Consider the following 18,163-nt stretch of genomic DNA (forward strand, 5'->3'; position numbering starts at 1 on the left):
TGCACCAACCACTGCCAGACTGCTTGGACCGCTTCTCTGACTCCGCCAATCCAAGCAGGCTTTTGATGCATGCAAATTAGACAATCTTCTGTACCGAATCTACACTGTCAAAAGCCTGCTCAGATTGGCCAGAGTCAGAGAGGAAGTCTCTTACAGTATAACCTTTGAACCTTTGCTTGTTGTGATTGGCTCACTGTGGAAGATACAGTTGCAGCACAGGAACATTCTGTCTTATACAGCGAATAGAGGCCTAAATCTATGTTTTAACTGTAAAATTAGGGGTCGTCTTATACGCTGGAAAATACAGTAATTCCTTGCAATACTGGGGGACCATGTGGGGTGCCATGGATTGACCAGGATCAGACACATGTAAGGCAAGGTAGCTACCCCTCTAGCTAGTTTTGAAACAGATTTTTTCCAAAAGACCAAAGCATTTTGTTTTCTCTTGAGTTTTCATCACTTAAGAGTCAAGGCACCAAAAAAACAACAACAACAAACAGACAAACAAACAAACAAAAAAACTAGTCAAGGCACCAAATTTTAAAATACATACAGAGGGGCCAGAGCAGTGGCACAAGCAGTAGGGCGCTAACCTAGGATGGACCACCATTCAATTCCCAGCATCCCACATATGGGATCGCCAGGGGCGATTTCTGAGCACATAGCCAGGAGTAAACCCTGAGCATCACCAGATGTGGCCCCAAAACCAAAAGAATAAAATAAAATACATACAGAGCTAAAAAATATTGCCTTGCATCAGCTAACCCCAGTTCAGTTTCCTTCAGCATCCTGGAGGTACCCCCAGGCACAGAGTTGACAACATTGCCAGGTCTGGTCAATAAACAAATATAAATAAAATAAAATGCTCACACGTATACAAGACTTCGTGAAAAAAGTGTTGTTGAGGCCAGAGAGATAATACAGCAGAGAGGGCATTTGCCTTGCACATAGCCGACCCAAGTTCAATCCCCAGTATCCCATTATGGTCCCCCAAGCCTGCCAGGAGTAACCCAGCATGCTACTGGTTGTGGTCCAAAAAACAAACAAGCAAAAAAAGATTATTGTTGATTTTTAGTTTGGGGGCCACACTTTTAGTTTTTGGACTCCTGCAATGCTGGGTATCAAACTTGGCCCTAGCCCCTGTGCTATTGCTCTAGCCCCCATGAAAGACTTTTAATGGTGCTATGAAGGGACTCCTGGATTCAGTACACTGCCCCCCCCCACCTTAGCCTGGAGCTCAAAGATTTGGAGTCTTTGCTTCTCCAGAATTGCCAAATCCATTCCAGAATTGCCAAATCTATGCCACTTTTGTGTGTGTGTGTGTGTGTGTGTGTGTGTGTGTGTGTGTGTGTGTGGTTTTTGGGTCACACCCGGCAGTGCTCAGGGGTTATTCCTGGCTCCAGGCTCAGAAATTGCTCCTGGCAGGCACGGGGGACCATATGGGATGCCGGGATTCAAACCGATGACCTCCTGCATGAAAGGCAAACGCCTTACCTCCATGCTATCTCTCAGGCCCCCGCATACCACTTTTTATTGCTCTGTCCCCAGGTGACATGACAGACATGACAGAAAAGAATATTCCTTACTTTCATCTGTCGGGATGCAGACAGATTTCTCTCCCTCTCATTCCTGCTCCTCTTCTCCACTCCTTCATCCTCTCTGCCTATCTTTCTCTCTCTCTCCTGGTCTTTTTTCTCCTCCCCTGTCAGAATCTCAAGTGAACAAAGCATGTATTCTACTTCTGAGCTTCTGCATCCCCTATCCACTCTCCTATGTGGTCACCTTTTTTTCCTAGGACCATCACTTCCATCCGGAGTGAGCTGATTCCATACCTAGTAAGAAAACAGTTCTCCTCAGCTGCTTCACAACAAGGACAAGAAGAAAAAGAAGAGGATCTAAAGAAAAAGGAACTAAAGTCCAAAGGTCAGTACTTAGTTGGTGCAATAACACTGATAGGGAGCCATCACTTTGGAAAAGAATAGTTGGGTAGAGAGAGATGGTTTATAGGGCTGAATACATGTTCTGCATGCCGGAAGCCTGGGTCTGATCCCTAGCACTGCATGGGATGGGCCCCTGTGTACCACTGAGAACAACCCTCTAGAACATACCCACTAACACTATTTTTTTTACTTTCTTTTTTTATTTGGTTTTTGAGGTTTTTTGGATCACGCCCAGCAGTGCTCAGAGGTTACGCCTAGCTCTGCTTTCAGAAGTTGCTCCTGGCAGGCACAGGGGACCAACCATATGGGATGCCTGAATGCAAACCACCATCCATCCTGGATCGGCTGCGTGCAAGGCAAACTTCTTACTGCTGTACTATCTCTCCAGTCCCAAAATTCAAAAAAATTTAAATGCAAAAGTAGCTGAAGATCCCAACCCAGTCCAGAGTGCCCCTGGGCAACAGATTCATTTTTTCTTTCTTTTTGGGCTATATCCTGGCTATGCACTCAGAAATCGCTCCTGGCTTGGGGGACCATATGGGATGCATGGTGATCGAACGACGGTCTATCCTAGGTTAGCCATGTGCAAAGCAAATGCCCTACCACTGTGCCACTGCTCCCCCAACAGGTTTTTTTCCTTCCTTCCTTCCTTCCTTCCTTCCTTCCTTCCTTCCTTCCTTCCTTCCTTCCTTCCTTCCTTCCTTCCTTCCTTCCTTTCCTTCCTCTTTCTTTCTTCTTCTTTCTTTCTTCTTCTTTTCTTTCTTTCTTTCTCTTCTTTTTTTTTCTTTCTTTCTTTCTTTCTTTTCTTTTTCTTTCTTTCTTTTCTTTCTTTCTTTCTTTCTTCTTCTTTCTTCTTTCTTTCTTTTTCTTCTCTTTCTTTCTCTTTCTTTCTTTCTTCTTCTTTCTTCTTTCTTTCTTTTCTTTCTTTCTTTCTTTCTCTTTTCTTTCTTTCTTTCTTTCTCTTTCTTCTCTTTCTTCTCTTCTTCTCTCTTCTTTTCTTTCTTTCTTTTCTTCTTTTTCTTTCTTTCTTTCTCTTTCTTTTCTTCTTTCTTCTTCTTTCTCTTTCTTTCTTTCTTTCTTTCTTTCTTTCTTCTTTCTTTTTCTTTCTTTCTTCTTTCTTTCTTCTTCCTCTCTCTTTCTTTCTTTCTTTCTTTTTTCTCTTTTTTCTCCTTTCCTTTTCTTCTTCTTTCTTTCTTTCTTTCTTTCTTTCTCTTTTTCTTCTCTTTCTTTTCTTCTTTTTCTTTCTTTTTCTTTTTTTTTCTTTTCCTTCTTCTCTTTCTTTCTTTCCTTTCTTCTCTTTTTCTTTCTTTTTTTTTCTTTCTTTCTTTTCTTTCTTCTTTTCTTTCTTTCTTTCTTTTCTTTCTTTCTTTCTTCTTTCTTCTTCTTTCTTTTTTCCTTTCTTCCTTCTTTTCTTCCTTCCTTCCCTCCCTCCCTCTCTCCCTCCCTCCCTCCTTTCTTTCTTCTTCTTTCTTTCTTTCTTTTCTTTCTTTCTTTCTTTTCTTTTTCTTTCTTTCTTTCTTTCTTTCTTTCTTTTTCTTTCTTTCTTTCTTTTCTTCTTTTCTTTCTCATTCTTTTTTCTTTCTTTCTATTTCTCTCTTTCTTTCTCTTTCTTTCTTTTTCTTTTTCTTTCTTTCTTTCTTTCTCTCTCTTCCTTCTCTTTCCCTTCCTTCCTACCTTCTCTTTCCCTCCCTCCCTCCTTCCCTTCCTTCCTCCCTTCCTTCCTTCCCTCCCTCCCTCCCTTCCTTCCTTCCTTCCTTCCTTCCTTCCTTCCTTCCTTCCTTCCGTCCTTCCTTCCTTCCTTCCTTCCTTCCTTCCTTCCTTTCTTCCTTCCTTTTTTGCCACACCTGATAGCACTCGGGTTATTCCTGGCTCTGCGCTCAGAAATCATCCTGACAGGCTTGGGAGACCATATGGGATGCCAAGAATCAAACCTGGGTTCATCCTAGGTCAGCCACATGCAAAGTAAATGCCCTATTGCTGGGCTATTGCTCTATCCAAAAGCAACAAATTCTTGCTCGTCAACAGGCAAGACAGACTGGCTGAAGTTACCCTGAGCTAGCCCCTGTCTCATTAGCTAATAAATGGCCCTCAGGTCTGTCCTCTGAAGTATAAGCCCCAACTCTGCTCCTCAATAAACAGTTTTGGCCATGGTGGTGGAGTAATAGTACAGCAGATAGGATCTTTGCCTTGCACGTGACCAACCCAGGCTCAATTTCTGGCATCCCAAATGGTTCCCCAGCCTGCCAGAAGCAATTTCTGAATGCAGAGCCAGGAGTAAACCCTGAGCACCACTGGATGTGGCCAAAATTATTTTTTATGAACCTGGTTTTTAAGCTTTTTTAAAAATTAATATCTTTATTTAAGCACCATGATTACAAACATTTCTGTAGTTGGGTTTCAGTTATAAAAAAAAGAACACACACACACCTCTTCACCAGTACAATATTCCTACCACCAATGCCTTCCATCTCCCTCCTCCCCAACCCTTTTAAGTTCCTCAGTTCTGTAGACTCTTTTTTTTTTTGTTTTTTGTTTTTGGGTCACACCCGGTGGTGCTCAGGGGTTACTCCTGGCTGTCTGCTCAGAAATAGCTCCTGGCAGGCACGGGGGACCATGTGGGACACCGGGATTCGAACCAACCACCTTTGGTCCTGGATCAGCTGCTTGCAAGGCAAACACCGCTGTGCTATCTCTCCGGGCCCTCAGTTCTGTAGACTCTTAAGTAGCCCCTTTCTTGGCTAAATTCTCTGTCCAAGGAAGAAAGATGAAGGAATATTCAATGTAGTTCAATCAGAGGCCCAACAATCTGCTTTCAATAAGTTTGTCTTGTTTGCCCTTATGTTCCTGCATAAACCCTTAAGCCACTTTCTGGGCTCACAGTAGATATCCCCCCCCCCCAAAAAATACCAAATAAATAAATGAAAACAGTATAGTCAGGTAAGCTTGAAAGATTCTGTAGCAGATAGAGCTGAATTCAAAAGCCATCTCTTCCTCTTATGTCTGTGGGTTTTTTTTTTTTTGGTTTTGTTTGTTTGTTTTTTGGTTTTTGGGTCACACCTGGCAGTGCTCAGGGGTTGCGGGTTGCTCCTGGCTCTACGCTCAGAAATCATTCCTGGCAGGCTCGGGGAACCATATGGGATGCCGGGATTCGAACCACCGTCCTTCTGCATGCAGGGCAAATGCCCTGCCTCCATGCTATCTCTCTGGCCCCTTATTATTTCTGTGAGTGAGGCAGGATTCTCAGTCTTCCAAGCCCTAGTTTTCTTTTTGGGGGGTGGGGGTGGGATTGGGCCACAAATGGTGATGCTCACAATTTACTTCCAGCTCTGCAATCAGTAATTACTCCTGAAAATGCTTAGGAGACCATATGGGATACTGGGGGTTGAACCCAGATCAGCCACATACAAAACAAACACCCTTCCTACTGTACTATCACTCTAGCCCCAGTCCCTAGTTTTCTTATCATATTATAAAAGATCTCTAAGTGTTCTAAGAGTCGAAAAACTGAGCCCAGGTATGCTTCCTCCAGATCCTATACTATTTCTACCATACCATAGCTACTAGGTTGCATTATAGGGAGAATGCCAACCTGAGTAATCAGTGAAGCCTAGATATTTGGTTTTGTTACTTCATGATTGACAAGAGCCATCGATTTATTTTCCCTCAAAGAGCTTGATTGCTGGTCAAACTTACTTGTAGGCTCTGTATTTCTGTTGGTGTTGTGGTCACACCCAGCAGTGCCCAGAATTTACTCCTGGTTCAATGCTCACTCACGCCTAGCAGGTTCAGGGATTATGGAGAGTTGAGGATCAAACCTAGGTCAGCTACGTCCAAGGCAAGTGCTCTGCCCATTAGACTGATACTCCAAACCAGCCCCACTTGTAGGCTTTTTTTTAAGCATTTATGTGGTGTGCAACATTTCAAGTGAACAGAAAAGCACATTGCCTCTTTTATTTTTGTTTGGGAGCCTCACCCTGTGATGCTCAGGGGTTACTCTTGGCATTGCACTCAGGAATTACTTCTGGCATGCTCAGGGGACTATATGGGATGCCAGGAATCAAACCATTGTCCAACGCATGCAAGGCAAGTGCCTCACCCTCTATACTATTTCTCAGGCCACATTGTTTCTTTTAATGTGACAGTCTCTCAGGTTCTGAGGATTTCCCCAGGCTCCGTGTGATGCTTGAGTAAGTTCCAGGGCGAGAGGTCTGTGCTGATCCCTACTTTCTTTTTTTTGTTTGTTGTGTTTTTGGGTCACGCCTGACAGTGTTCAGGGGTTATTCCTGGCTCTGAACTCAGAAATCGCTCCTGGAAGGCTCGGGGACCATATGGGATGCTGGGAATCGAACCCAGGTTCGTCCTGGGTCAGCCGCTATGCTATTTCTCTGGCCCCTGATCCCTACTTTTGAAACTTGACTGATTCTGTCTCCCCTCTGTCTTTTGTCTTTCACTATCTTGACTGGGCATTTGTTCTGAAGATATTTACGATTTTATGAAAGAAGCTCCCTGTGATCCCTGCTGGAATGCCTATCGTGGAGACAACTGGGAAGACTTTTCCAGGTCCCGAGTCCGATGCTATGTACACATCATGAAGGAGGGGATCTGCTCTCGAGTGAGCACCCTGGGGCTCTACATGGAAGCAAATAGACAGGTGAGCTGGCAGATTTAGAAAGGCTGTGGGAGTTCCTGTCCCCACCCGAAACAGACTGAGACTTTGATCTGATTCTTTACTGGTGGACACTGATATTACACTGACACTACAGAGAGATAGGAAACCCAGTAGAGTAATGAATTGAAATTGTTGAAAACTGAGGTTGAGGAACCAGAGTGATATCACAAGGATATTTGCCTTGTACCCAGGTTTGATTCCAGCATCCCTTATGGTCCCTCAAACCTGCCAGAAATAATTTCTGAGTGTAGAACCAGGAGTAACCTCTGAAAGCCACTAGGTGTGGCCCAGAATCCCTTTCCACCAAAAAAAAGGAAAACTGGGGTTGAGTACTTTAAAATCCTAGGAATAAGGACTGAGGAATTAACCTTTACATTGCCAGTATAGCCAGTCCTGGCAAGCCTTCCTGTGCCAATGTGGATTGTACGGACAGTCCTGTGACCAACATTCTGTCATATTAGAGAATCAAAGATAGATACACTAGCTGTGTCTTCCTATAGTGTCCAGAACTAAGATGTATGGGTAAGATTTAAGGTTAGCCTTTCAGAGGCCCAGAGATAATACACAGTTAGATCATGAACTGGGAGATAACTACACAGCCCCGTGAGAATTGACAGATGTATCCTGCTGACATGACCCAGGTACCCCAACACTGCAGGGACTCAGCAGCAGCGCATCCTTGGTTTTTTATTTTTTGGTTTGGCAGCCATACCTGGTATGCTCAGGGGTTACTCCTGGCTCTGTACTTGGAAATTACTCCTGGCAGGCTTGGGATACAATAAGAAATGTCAGTGATGGAATCCTTGTCAGCTGTGTGTAAAGAGAGTATTTTACTCACTATACTATCGCTCTGGCCCCAGCAGTGCATCCTTGGGTCCTTAAACTGAAATGTTGGCCCAGTTGGCCAAAAATTGCTGGTAGGACCCACAAACCTCCTGAGCACTAGTTAGGAGGCCTCTCCCCCAAAAATTTAAATTATCTTTTCACTTCACTCTTAGTAAAGGGAGAATAGTGTGAACTTTCCCCTTCAGTATTTTTTTTTTTTTGGATTGTTGAAGAACTGTTATCACCTCCTCTGAATATATTCTGGTGGTGGAATCTATGTAACTTTATGTGCTCACTTCATACATGGTGGACAGTTGGTTCAAGATATGAACAGGAGGGGTCAGAGAGATAGCATGGAGGTAAGGCGTTTGCCTTTCATGCAGAGGGACAGTGGTTCGAATCCCGGCACCTCATATGGTCCCCTGAGTGCTGCCGGGTGTGACCCAAAAAACAAAACAAAAAACAAAAACAAAAACAAAAAGATATGAACAGGAGCCTGTGACAGCTATGGCCAAGACTTTGGGTTGCCCTTCCCTCATCAGGCCTCCTACCTCAGTGCTTCCGAGTGAGGAGATTCTCAGGAGATCAAAATAAGACCAAAAAGCAGTTGAATAAATAGTCCTCACCGTAGGGGAAAACAAAGCAGCAGCTGCTCTGCCTCCCCCAAGTAGGAATCGATTGCTGAGAACTTCTCAGGTCTGTAACACAATTTTAGGTGCTACCTAATGTGTTTTCAGGTGTTTCCTTGTTTTACTTTAATGACCAAACTTCTTTCTGAAGGTGCCTAAATTGCTGCCTATTCTCTGTCCGGAAGAATCACTGGTCCATTCATCAGCACAGATTGTAAACAAACATCTGGTAAGTGCTATCCTGGTCAGGGCAGGCATGAAATAGTCTCTGGGGGGCATCAAGGTTTGTCCCTGGGAAACTGGATTGGGGCTCTCTCAAGTGCTGAACCTCATTAACCCCAAGGAAATCCCAATTTCTTTTAGTAATAAAATTACATCTTCTAGTCAAGGCACTCGGGAAAATTGCCTGGACAGGTGCTAATCGCAGCCATACAGTAAAATCTGGAAGGAAAAATTCATTATAGTCTTGAGACTTAAGACACAGGAGCTTTTCAGTTGTTTTCCCTGATTTGAACTCTTTCTCTCAGATAGTTGGGGAGGGTTGTTGTTTTAGGGCTTTACACGTGCAAGGCAAGTTCTCTCCATTGAAGTATTTGCCCCAGCCAAGGGGATCTTTACAATGTTTAGGGACATGGCTCACTATTACAGCCACATGCCTTGCATGCCTGACTTCTATTTCTGGCACCACAAAAATTAATTAGTTCAAGGAGAGATAGAGTGCATTTTTATACACAGATGCATAAATATACTGTTTGACTTGGTCTCAGAAATGCTGTTACCTTGTCCTGGGGAATACTGAAGATGATTCCTCTTACTGAAGTTTCTCTAGGGAAAGATTCTATTAGACCCCAGCTCAAGGGATCTGGGGGAGTTCTTTTGCCAACAATTGAAGTTGTTGAATAGGTCGTCTGTTTTCATTTTTTTAGGTTGGAGTTCACAGCCTCATTGGGCCAGATACACAAGTTGGAGAGAAGTCATCTATTAAGACTTCAGTCATTGGCTCATCCTGTGTCATAAGAGACAGAGTGACTATCACCAATTGCCTTCTCATGAACTCAGTCACTGTGGAGGAAGGGTATGTTTCTCCCTGTGTCCAATAAGGGTGTCTCTGGGGGTTCTTGAGGGCCAAACGAGCTTGAAAAAAATAAAAAGAACTCAGGGGCTGGAATATTAGTATAGTGGGTAGGGCATATGCCTTACACATTGCCAACCCAAATTCCATCCCTGGAAACCCATATCTTCTCCTAAGCCCACTAGAAGTGATCCCTGAATGCAGAAGCAAGAGTAAACTTTAAGTGCTCCCAGGAGTGGCCCCCAAACAAATGAACTAAAAAAAAGAAGAAACTCACATTGAGAAGGAAAACAGGAAATGATTGGGTTCTGAGCAATAGTATAATGGATAGGCTGCTCCCCTTGCACACAGCTAATCAATGCCTGACATCCAATATGGTCTCCTGAGCACCACTATGAGTAAGTAATTCCTGAGTGTGGAACCTGGAATAACCACGGAACTTTGCCAGATATAGTCCAAAACCAAAAAAGGAAATGATGAAGGAATGAACATCTACTCATTAAAGCCTTGGTTTTGGCTTCATGACATTGGTTTCTGGACACATTTGAAGTGACTTTCTTAAAGTTATGACAGTTGTGGTCTTGGGAGAAGATGCCTTTGGTTGCTTTGCTAGTCTACTTGACTGGATGGGTGGTTACAATGGTGTAATTATATTGCACTAATATCTTACCAGGATTCCAGGGCAGTTCTAAAGAAGGTAGAGGCTTAGAAGAAATGGATAAGGGGCCCGGAGAGATAGCATAGCGGCATTTGCTTTGCAAGCAGCTGATCCAGGACCAAAGGTGGTTGGTTCGAATCCTGGCGTCCCATATGGTCCCCCATACCTGCCAGGAGCTATTTCTGAGCAGACAGCCAGAAGTGACCCCTGAGCACCACCAGGTGTGGCCCCAAAACAAAACAAAACAAAACAAGAAGAAGTGGATAAGTCACATACTGTTTGAGGGAAGACTCTTCTCTGTTACAAGTTACAGAGAAGTCTCCCCATTTTGAGAAACTTCAGAGTACCCTAAAATCTTGAACAAATTCAGGCTTTATAAATACCTTATAGTGAGATAAGGAGACTACAGTGAATTCTTTTTTGTTATTGTTGGTAGTGGGTTTTTTGTTTGTTTGTTTGTTTCATTTTTTTTATTGGGGACCAAGCCCACTGGCTCATCAGTGATGTTTAATAAGATAATTCTCATTTAGGAAGATTGTTTTGGGGCTTTTGTTGGTGGTGGTGGTAGTGTTGGTTTTATGGCCACACATGGCAATGCTTAGGGCTTACTCCTGATTCTGTGCTCAGGGATCATTCCTGGTAATGTTGAGGGGATCAAATTCAGTGTCACATATCAAACCTGGATAAAGGCTTATTGATAATGTCTAAGACTAAAAAATTAGGGTCTCCTCATCTAGCTCAGTCAGTATGGCATAAGAGTCTTCAAATCAAAAAGCATCGAGTTATAAGATAAGATATTTATCATCTGGCTTTATGAAAAGTAAATATTGAAATAGCAAACTAGGGGGGGCGGAGAGGTGGCGCTAGAGGTAAGGTGTCTGCCTTGCAAGAGCTAGCCACGGAAAGATCGCGACCGCGGTTCAATCCCCCAGCATCCCATATAGTCCCTGCAAGCCAGGGGCGATTTCTGAGTGCTTAGCCAGGAGTAAACCCTGAGCATCAAACGGGTGTAGCCCAAAACCAAAAAAAAGAAGGAAGGAAGGAAGGAAGGAAGGAAGGAAGGAAGGAAGGAAGGAAGGAAGGAAGGAAGGAAGGAAGGAAGGAAGGAAGGAAGGAAGGAAGGAAGGAGAAAGAAAGAAATAGCAAACTATGTCAAATAGTTATCTCTAGGAATAGGTAAATGCTATTCTTAATAAATCTTTCAAATAATTTGGTTTTTTTGTTTGTTTGTTTGTTTTTTGGGGCCACACCAGTTTGATGCTCAGGGGTTACTCCTGGCTAAGTGCTCAGAAATTGCCCCTGGCTTGGGGGGACCATATGGGACACTGGGGTATCGAACCGCAGTCGCGATCTTTCCGTGGCTAGCGCTTGCAAGGCAGACACCTTACCTCTAGTGCCACCTCACCGGCCTCCAAATAATTTGCTTTTAACTGCATGCAAAGAGTATATCACATTTCTGGAATACATGATGCCCTAGGTACCACACCCCTCAAAAAGTCAAAACAAACTACATGCTAACTTTAATTGCCACCCCCCAAAAAAAAAACCCACAATTATGTTAGTAAAGAACTTTTTTGGGGGGCCGGAGAGATAGCATGGAGGTAAGGCGTTTGCCTTTCATGCAGGAGGTCATCAGTTCGAATCCCGGCGCCCCATATGGTCCCCTGTGCCTGCCAGGAGCAATTTCTGAGCCTGGAGCCAGAAATAACCCCTGAGCACTGCCGGGTGTGACCCAAAAACCACAAAAAAAAAAAAAAGAATTTTTTTCATTTGGATTTTGTGTTTGGGGGCCAAACATGGCAGTGCTCAGGGGGTTTAATTCTGCTCTGCACTCCAAAATCACTCCTCGCAGGCTCAAGGGACCATGTGGGATGCTGGGAACTGAACCCGGGAAGGTCCTTAGATCAGCTACTAGCGATGCAAAGAAACGCCCTGCTGCTGTACTATCACTCAGGCCCCATGAGCCAATTTTTCAAAAGAAAAAATAAATGACCTGATTTGTAACATTTGTCAATTTCTATTATGTAAATCTTCCCAAAATGTCAAGTGATGTCACTGAACAGTGATTTGGAAGAGATGCTAACTGTCATCAGCTCTTCCAACAGAACAAGCTCATCCAGTACTCTCCTAATGACAGAAACCTGCCTCAAGTGTTTTACTCATTCAACAAATATTTAAGGACCTCCTTAAGTATTTTATGATAGGTAACTGAAGACATAAAACTACAGAAAGCTTAGTCTTTTCTCTCAAGGAAACCCTAGACTGTATGTAGTGAGAAGTTATAACTACTGTGGTAGAAGTCTGTGTATTAATAAAGCAGAAAACAGTTTTAAGAAGATAATGAAGGAAATGACCTTCATGCTGAATCTTGAAAGATGAATATAATAACCAAGTTTAGAGAAAACAATATTCTATAAATATCAAAAATGTAAAGCAGGGCCCAAAGATATGTACAGTGATTGGAATGCCTGCTTTGGATGTTTACAACCTGGATTCAATCCCCAGCACCTTATTGTTGCTGGTGCCTGCCAGAAGTGATCCCTGAGGACAGAGCCAGCAGTAAGCCCTGAGCACTGCCAGGTGTGCCCCCACCACAAAAAAAGAAACATATCTTGGGCCTGGAGTCATAGTACAGTAGGGAAATTATTTTGCCTTCCACATGGCTGAAGGTTCAATCCCTAACATCCCATATGGTCCCTTGAGCTGACCAGGAGTGAGCCCTGAGTGTAGAGCCAGAAGTAACCTCTGAGCATTATTGGGTGTGGCCCAAATAGCAAAATGAAAAAAGGCAAGAAAGAAACATCTTATTCCAGAAACATCTTGTTTTGATTTAGCTCAGATTTTACCATTACATCACTATTTTATCAGAAGTCCTGATACTATCACATCAGTTTTCTAGTTCTGCGTGGCACTTTTACTGTGTAGCCTGAATTTATTTATGTCTCACAAATAAAACATTAGTTTCAGGGTGTAAATTCCTTATATTTCTCTTTCACTGTTATATTTGGAGGACTAAAAGAACTCAATGAATATTTATTGCATAAAAGAAAAAGAAAATAATTCATAATGACTATGATATAGAATTCAAAGAGGAATGAATATGATAGAACATAGTAGTTAGGGCCCGGAGAGATAGCACAGCGGCGTTTGCCTTGCAAGCAGCCGATCCAGGACCAAAGGTGGTTGGTTCGAATCCCAGTGTCCCATATGGTCCCCTGTGCCTGCCAGGAGCTATTTCTGAGCAGACAGCCAGGAGTAACCCCTGAGCACCGCTGGGTGTGGCCCAAAAACCAAAAAAAAAAAAAAAATTATAGTAGTTTAATAAATTAAAGCAAAGGGTTAAATTTCCATGATAAATTCTTTTTTTTTTTTTTTTTTGTGGTTTTTGGGTCACACCCGGCAGTGCTCAGGGTTTATTCCTGGCTCCAGGCTCAGAAATTGCTCCTGGCAGGCACGGGGGACCATATGGGACGCTGGGATTCGAACCGATGACCTTCTGCATGAAAGGCAAACGCCTTACCTCCATGCTATCTCTCTGGCCCCGATAAATTCTTATTTTATGAAGATCATTTTGGCTACACTGAAGGTTGATGTGTTTGTAGTGCTGGGGATTGAATCCAGGACAGACCTCTTCAACTGAGCTGTATCCCCAACCTGTGCAGGCTGATTTGAAAAAGACAGACAGAAAGAACACTGAAATGATCCTGGTAAAATAGAAGGAATCCTAAACTAATGAAATAGTAGAGATGGAAATGAGAAATAAATAAGGTAAAAAAATAAAATAGGATTTTTATTGTCTTGGATATATAAATTAAAAGAAAAAAATTAAAGGGTTTTTTTTTGGTTTTTGGTTTTTGGGTCACATCCAGTGGTGCTCAGGGGTTACTCCTGGCTCTGTGCTCAGAAATCACTCTTGGCAGGCTTGAGGGACCATATAGGATTCCAGGATTCCAACCACCATCTTTCCTGGATTGGCTGCTTGCAAGGCAAATGCCTTACCACTGTGCTATCTTTCCTGTCCTTCTTTTTCTTTTCTTTTCTTTTCTTTCTTTTTTTTTTTTTGTTTGTTTGTTTGTTTTTGGACCACATTCAGTGACATGCAGGGGTTACTTCTGGCTATGCGCTCAGAAATCACTCCTGGCTTGTGGGGACCATATGGGATGCTGGGGATCAAACCCAGGTCTGTCCTGGGTCAGCTGTGTGCAAGGCAAATGCCCTACCATTGTGCTGTTGCTCCAGCCCCTTTAATTTTCTAAATTCTTTTTTTTTTTTTTTTTTTTTTGGTTCTTGGGTCACACCCAGCAGCACTCGTGGGTTACTCCTGGCTCTATACTTAGAAATCACTCCTTGGGACCAGAGATAGCATGGAGGTAAGGCCTTTGCCTTTCATGTAGAAGGTTATTGGTTCTAATCCCAGCATCCCATATGGTCCCCCGAGCCTACCAGGAGCGATTTCTGAGCATGGAGCCAGGAGTAATCCCTGAGCACTGCTGGGTATGACCCAAAACCAAAAAAAAAAAAAAAAAATCACTCCCAGCAGGCTCGGGGGACCATATGGGATGCCAGGATTTGAACCACCGACCTTCTGCATGCAAGGCAAACACCTTAACTCCATGCTATCTCTCCGGCCCTATTTTTCTAAATTCTTTTTTTTTTGGTTTTTGGGCCACACCCAGTGGTGCTCAGGGGTTACTCCTGGCTGTCTGCTCAGAAATAGTTCCTGGCAAGCACCGGGGACTATATGGGACACGGGATTCGAACCAACCACCTTTGGTCCTGGATCGGCTGCTTGCAAGGCAAACGCCGCTATGCTATCTCTCCGAGCCTCTAAATTCTTAATTTAAAAATTAATTTAACTTTCTTAATTTTTAAAAAAAAATTTCTTAATTTTAAGAAAATTAAGGTTTCTTGCTCAGAAAGTAAGTTTTTTGATGTTATGTACACCAAAACAGAAATAAGTACTACAGACTGGAGAGATAGATCAAAAAGCTAGTGTAAATGATTTGTTTGCCTAAGACTCAGGTTTGCCTAAGACTCATAGCACCATGGTCCCCTGAGCACCTCTGGGAGCAACCTCTGAGCTCAGAGCTGGGAGTATCCTCCTAGCACCACCATATATAGCCCCAAAACAAAAAAAATAATAAATCACTAAGAGAGTTCCAAGACTTGTAAGGTAGAAGGTGGAGAAATAATAGGTTCCATTTGGACCAAGCTGAGTTTGTGGCACTGTGCAGGAAGCCTTGATATGCAGAACAGGAGCTCAGGAAAGAATGTGTGCATTAACTACAGATTTAGGGGTGGTCACAGAGAGACAGTAATTGAAGCCAAGGGAGAATATGAGATCACTCAAGGAGAATGTGCCGGCTCCATGAAAGAAGCCAAGTCAAAGCCTTGCAGAGGATCGGCAATTTTATTCTTTTGTTTTTTATTCAAGGCTTACTTCTCTCTGCACTCAGAGTTCACTCTTGGTGTATATGAGAAGACCATGGTATGCCAGGGATCAAACTCAAGTTGGCCACAAATGAAGCAAGTGTCCTCCTATCTGCTGTACTAGCTCCAGTACCAAACATTAGCAATTTCAAATTGGGATCTAAATTGGGAGTCTAATGTGACTGATAAGTCAGTGAACAAGGATGGGCTATGAGGGGGTAAAGGGCATGACATATAATAGATAAATCCCAGATTTTTAGAAACAAGGTAGATATTGGTGTAACCAATGAAATAAAGAAGAGTACGATTAGCATATATGTGAATATACAAGGCTTACATGAGATTGAGTGTTTGCAGGATATGGAGTATGGGGATATTTGGTAGTAAATGATCAGAAGTTAAAAGAAGTCTGGGGCTGGAGAGAGAGCATAGCGGTAGGGCGGTTGCCTTGTACACAGCTGACCCAGGACAGATGGTGGTTCAAAACTCAGCATCCCATATGATCCACTGAGCCTGCCAGGAGTGATTTCTGATCAAAGATCCAGGAGTAAACCCTGAGCGCTGCCGGGTGTAACCCAAAAAAACAAACAAAAAAAATCAAATCAAAGAATAAAGAGAAGAATAAAATCTTGTTCCCTGAGCTCAGAGAGACAGTATAGGAGGAGTAAATCCTGAGTACCACCAGGTGTGGCCCAAAAACAAAACAAGCCAAAAAATAAAAATGTTATCTATCTCCTTTCTGAATTATTGTGGTGCTCTCTAACTTATTTTTCTATCTCTACTTTTCTTTTCCAAAACCAACCTGACTCCTCTGAATTAGGGATGGAATATTGGAGTTAGACTCTCAGACTGAATTGTGTCTGTCTCATTTCCTAATCACTTAGAGAATTTGATCTCATTATAAAATGGGATAAAAATTGAACCATCTTGGAGGTGCTGGAGCAATAGCACAGCTGTAAGGCGTTTGCAGCGAACACAGGACGAACCCTGATTCAAATCTCGGCATCCCATATTGTTCCCTGAGTCTGCCAGGAGTGACTTCTGAGGGCAGAGCCAGAAAATTGAATCATCTCATAGGTTTATTGAAAATACTAAGTGAAAAAAAAAAAAAGAAAATACTAAGTGATGGGGCCGGAGAGATAGCATGGAGGTAAGGCATTTGCCTTGCAATCAGAAGGTCGGTGGTTCTAACCCCGGCATTCCGTGTGGTCCCCCGTGCCTGCCAGGAGTGATTTCTGAGCATAGAGCCAGGAGTAACCCCTGAGCACTGCTGAGTGTGACCCAAAAACCAAAAAAAAAAAAGAAAAAAGAAAATACTAAGTGAAATAAGAGACATAAAGTAGGGTTGGAGTGAAAATACAGTGAGTAAAACACTTACCTTGCATTCGGCTGACCTAGGTTCAATCCTCAATATCCCATATGGTCGCCCAAGCACTGCCCAGAGTGATTTCTGAGTGCAGAGACACACCTTGAGCATTGCTAGGTGTGGCCCTCCTCCAAAAAAAATGATGTGAGATACTAAGAATAGTGCTTAACACATAGATTGTTAGCTACAGGTATATCATTATCATCATCATCATCATCATTACTTATTCTCATTATATGTAATAGGTATATTGCTAGCAATGTCTTTCTAAAGACCATCTCTGGGGCCAGAAATATAGATTGAAGAATTGAGCACATAATGTACATGTAAGAGGTCCAGATTTGATATCTGATACCACATAGTACCCTGAACTTCACTAGGCATGGCCCTGGATCATCATCAAAAAAAAAAAAAAAAAAAAAAGACCAAAAGTATATGTATAAATAAAAGGGCCAGAGAAATAGATCAGTGGGGTAAGTGCATGCTTTACATGCAGGAGACTCAGATCAGTCCTGGTCTGCAGAACATTCTGGGATAGCCTCTGACCACTGCCAGATATGACACAAAACCAAAAATGTTTTAAGTAAGAAAATGAAATTAAAATAAAGAATATCTTAATTTGGAGCCTGAGAGATAGTACAGTGGATAAGGTACTTGGCTTGGTATTTGTTTGACCTGGGTTCAATTCCCTGAGCACTCCATATGGTCTCCTGAGTCCACTACAATAGAGAGAGGGATAAGTCCTAAACAAAACAAAGAAAAAAGAAACCTATACAAGTCACATAGCTAGTTATCAGAGTTAAGACATCCTAGTGGCCAGAGAAATAGTACAACAGTAGGGCTCTTGTTTTATACAGGGCAAACTTGGGTTAGATCTCTGGCACCCATCTGGTCCCCTGAGCCCCACCAAGACTGATTCCTTGAGTGCAGAGCCAGGAATAAGCCCTGAGCAGTATCAGATGTTACCCCCCAAATAAATAACTTCAGGGTTCTTCATAATCTAGCTCTAATATTTAGTTCTGGAAAGTAGAGTGAGATGGAGCCTTCAAAATTATCCAAATCAAGGTCTGCATTATTACAGTGGAACAGATGTGCTATTTTGAATTGGGGGGGGGCAGACCCACACCTGGCAGCACTCAGGGGTTACTCCTGGCTCTGCACTCAGAAATTCTGGTAGGCTCAGGGATGCCGGGATCAAACCTGGATTCGTCCTGGGTTGGTGATGTGCAAGGCAAATGCCCTTTAGCTGTGCTATAACTCCAGCCCCCATTTTGAACTTTTTCTCTTTGCATCCCTGCTATTTCATGTCCCACCCGAGATTCAGGGGGCCCAAGAGATAATACAAGAGCTAAGATACTTGTCTTACATGCTACCAACCACAATTTAAGCCCTAGCACCATGTGATCCCCTAAGCACAACCAGGAGAGACCTCTGGTCATGTGTGGCTCAAACCCCCATTCATGCATCAGACTGATAGGCATCACTTGTCCCTTGAAAATCAGAATTCTATCTTGTCTGTATCCTCCTTGTCCCCTTGGTTCCAGGGTAATTTTGTGTAACTTCAACTCTATCTC

The 18,163-nt window shown here is 42.9% G+C and overlaps 1 protein-coding gene across 1 annotated transcript in view; it reads left to right on the plus strand.

Moving 5' to 3' along the window:
- EIF2B3 (eukaryotic translation initiation factor 2B subunit gamma) overlaps positions 1-18,163 on the plus strand; it is a 122,207-nt gene that overhangs the window by 86,521 nt on the left and 17,523 nt on the right. The window contains exons 7-10 of the mRNA XM_049774842.1: positions 1,796-1,923; positions 6,419-6,591; positions 8,215-8,292; positions 8,990-9,138. Coding sequence (XP_049630799.1) covers positions 1,796-1,923; positions 6,419-6,591; positions 8,215-8,292; positions 8,990-9,138 — 528 coding nt within the window. The remainder of the gene's footprint in view (positions 1-1,795; positions 1,924-6,418; positions 6,592-8,214; positions 8,293-8,989; positions 9,139-18,163) is intronic.

The sequence above is a fragment of the Suncus etruscus genome, chromosome 6 (assembly GCF_024139225.1).
Source record: "Suncus etruscus isolate mSunEtr1 chromosome 6, mSunEtr1.pri.cur, whole genome shotgun sequence".
Classification (NCBI taxonomy): Eukaryota; Metazoa; Chordata; class Mammalia; order Eulipotyphla; family Soricidae; genus Suncus; species Suncus etruscus.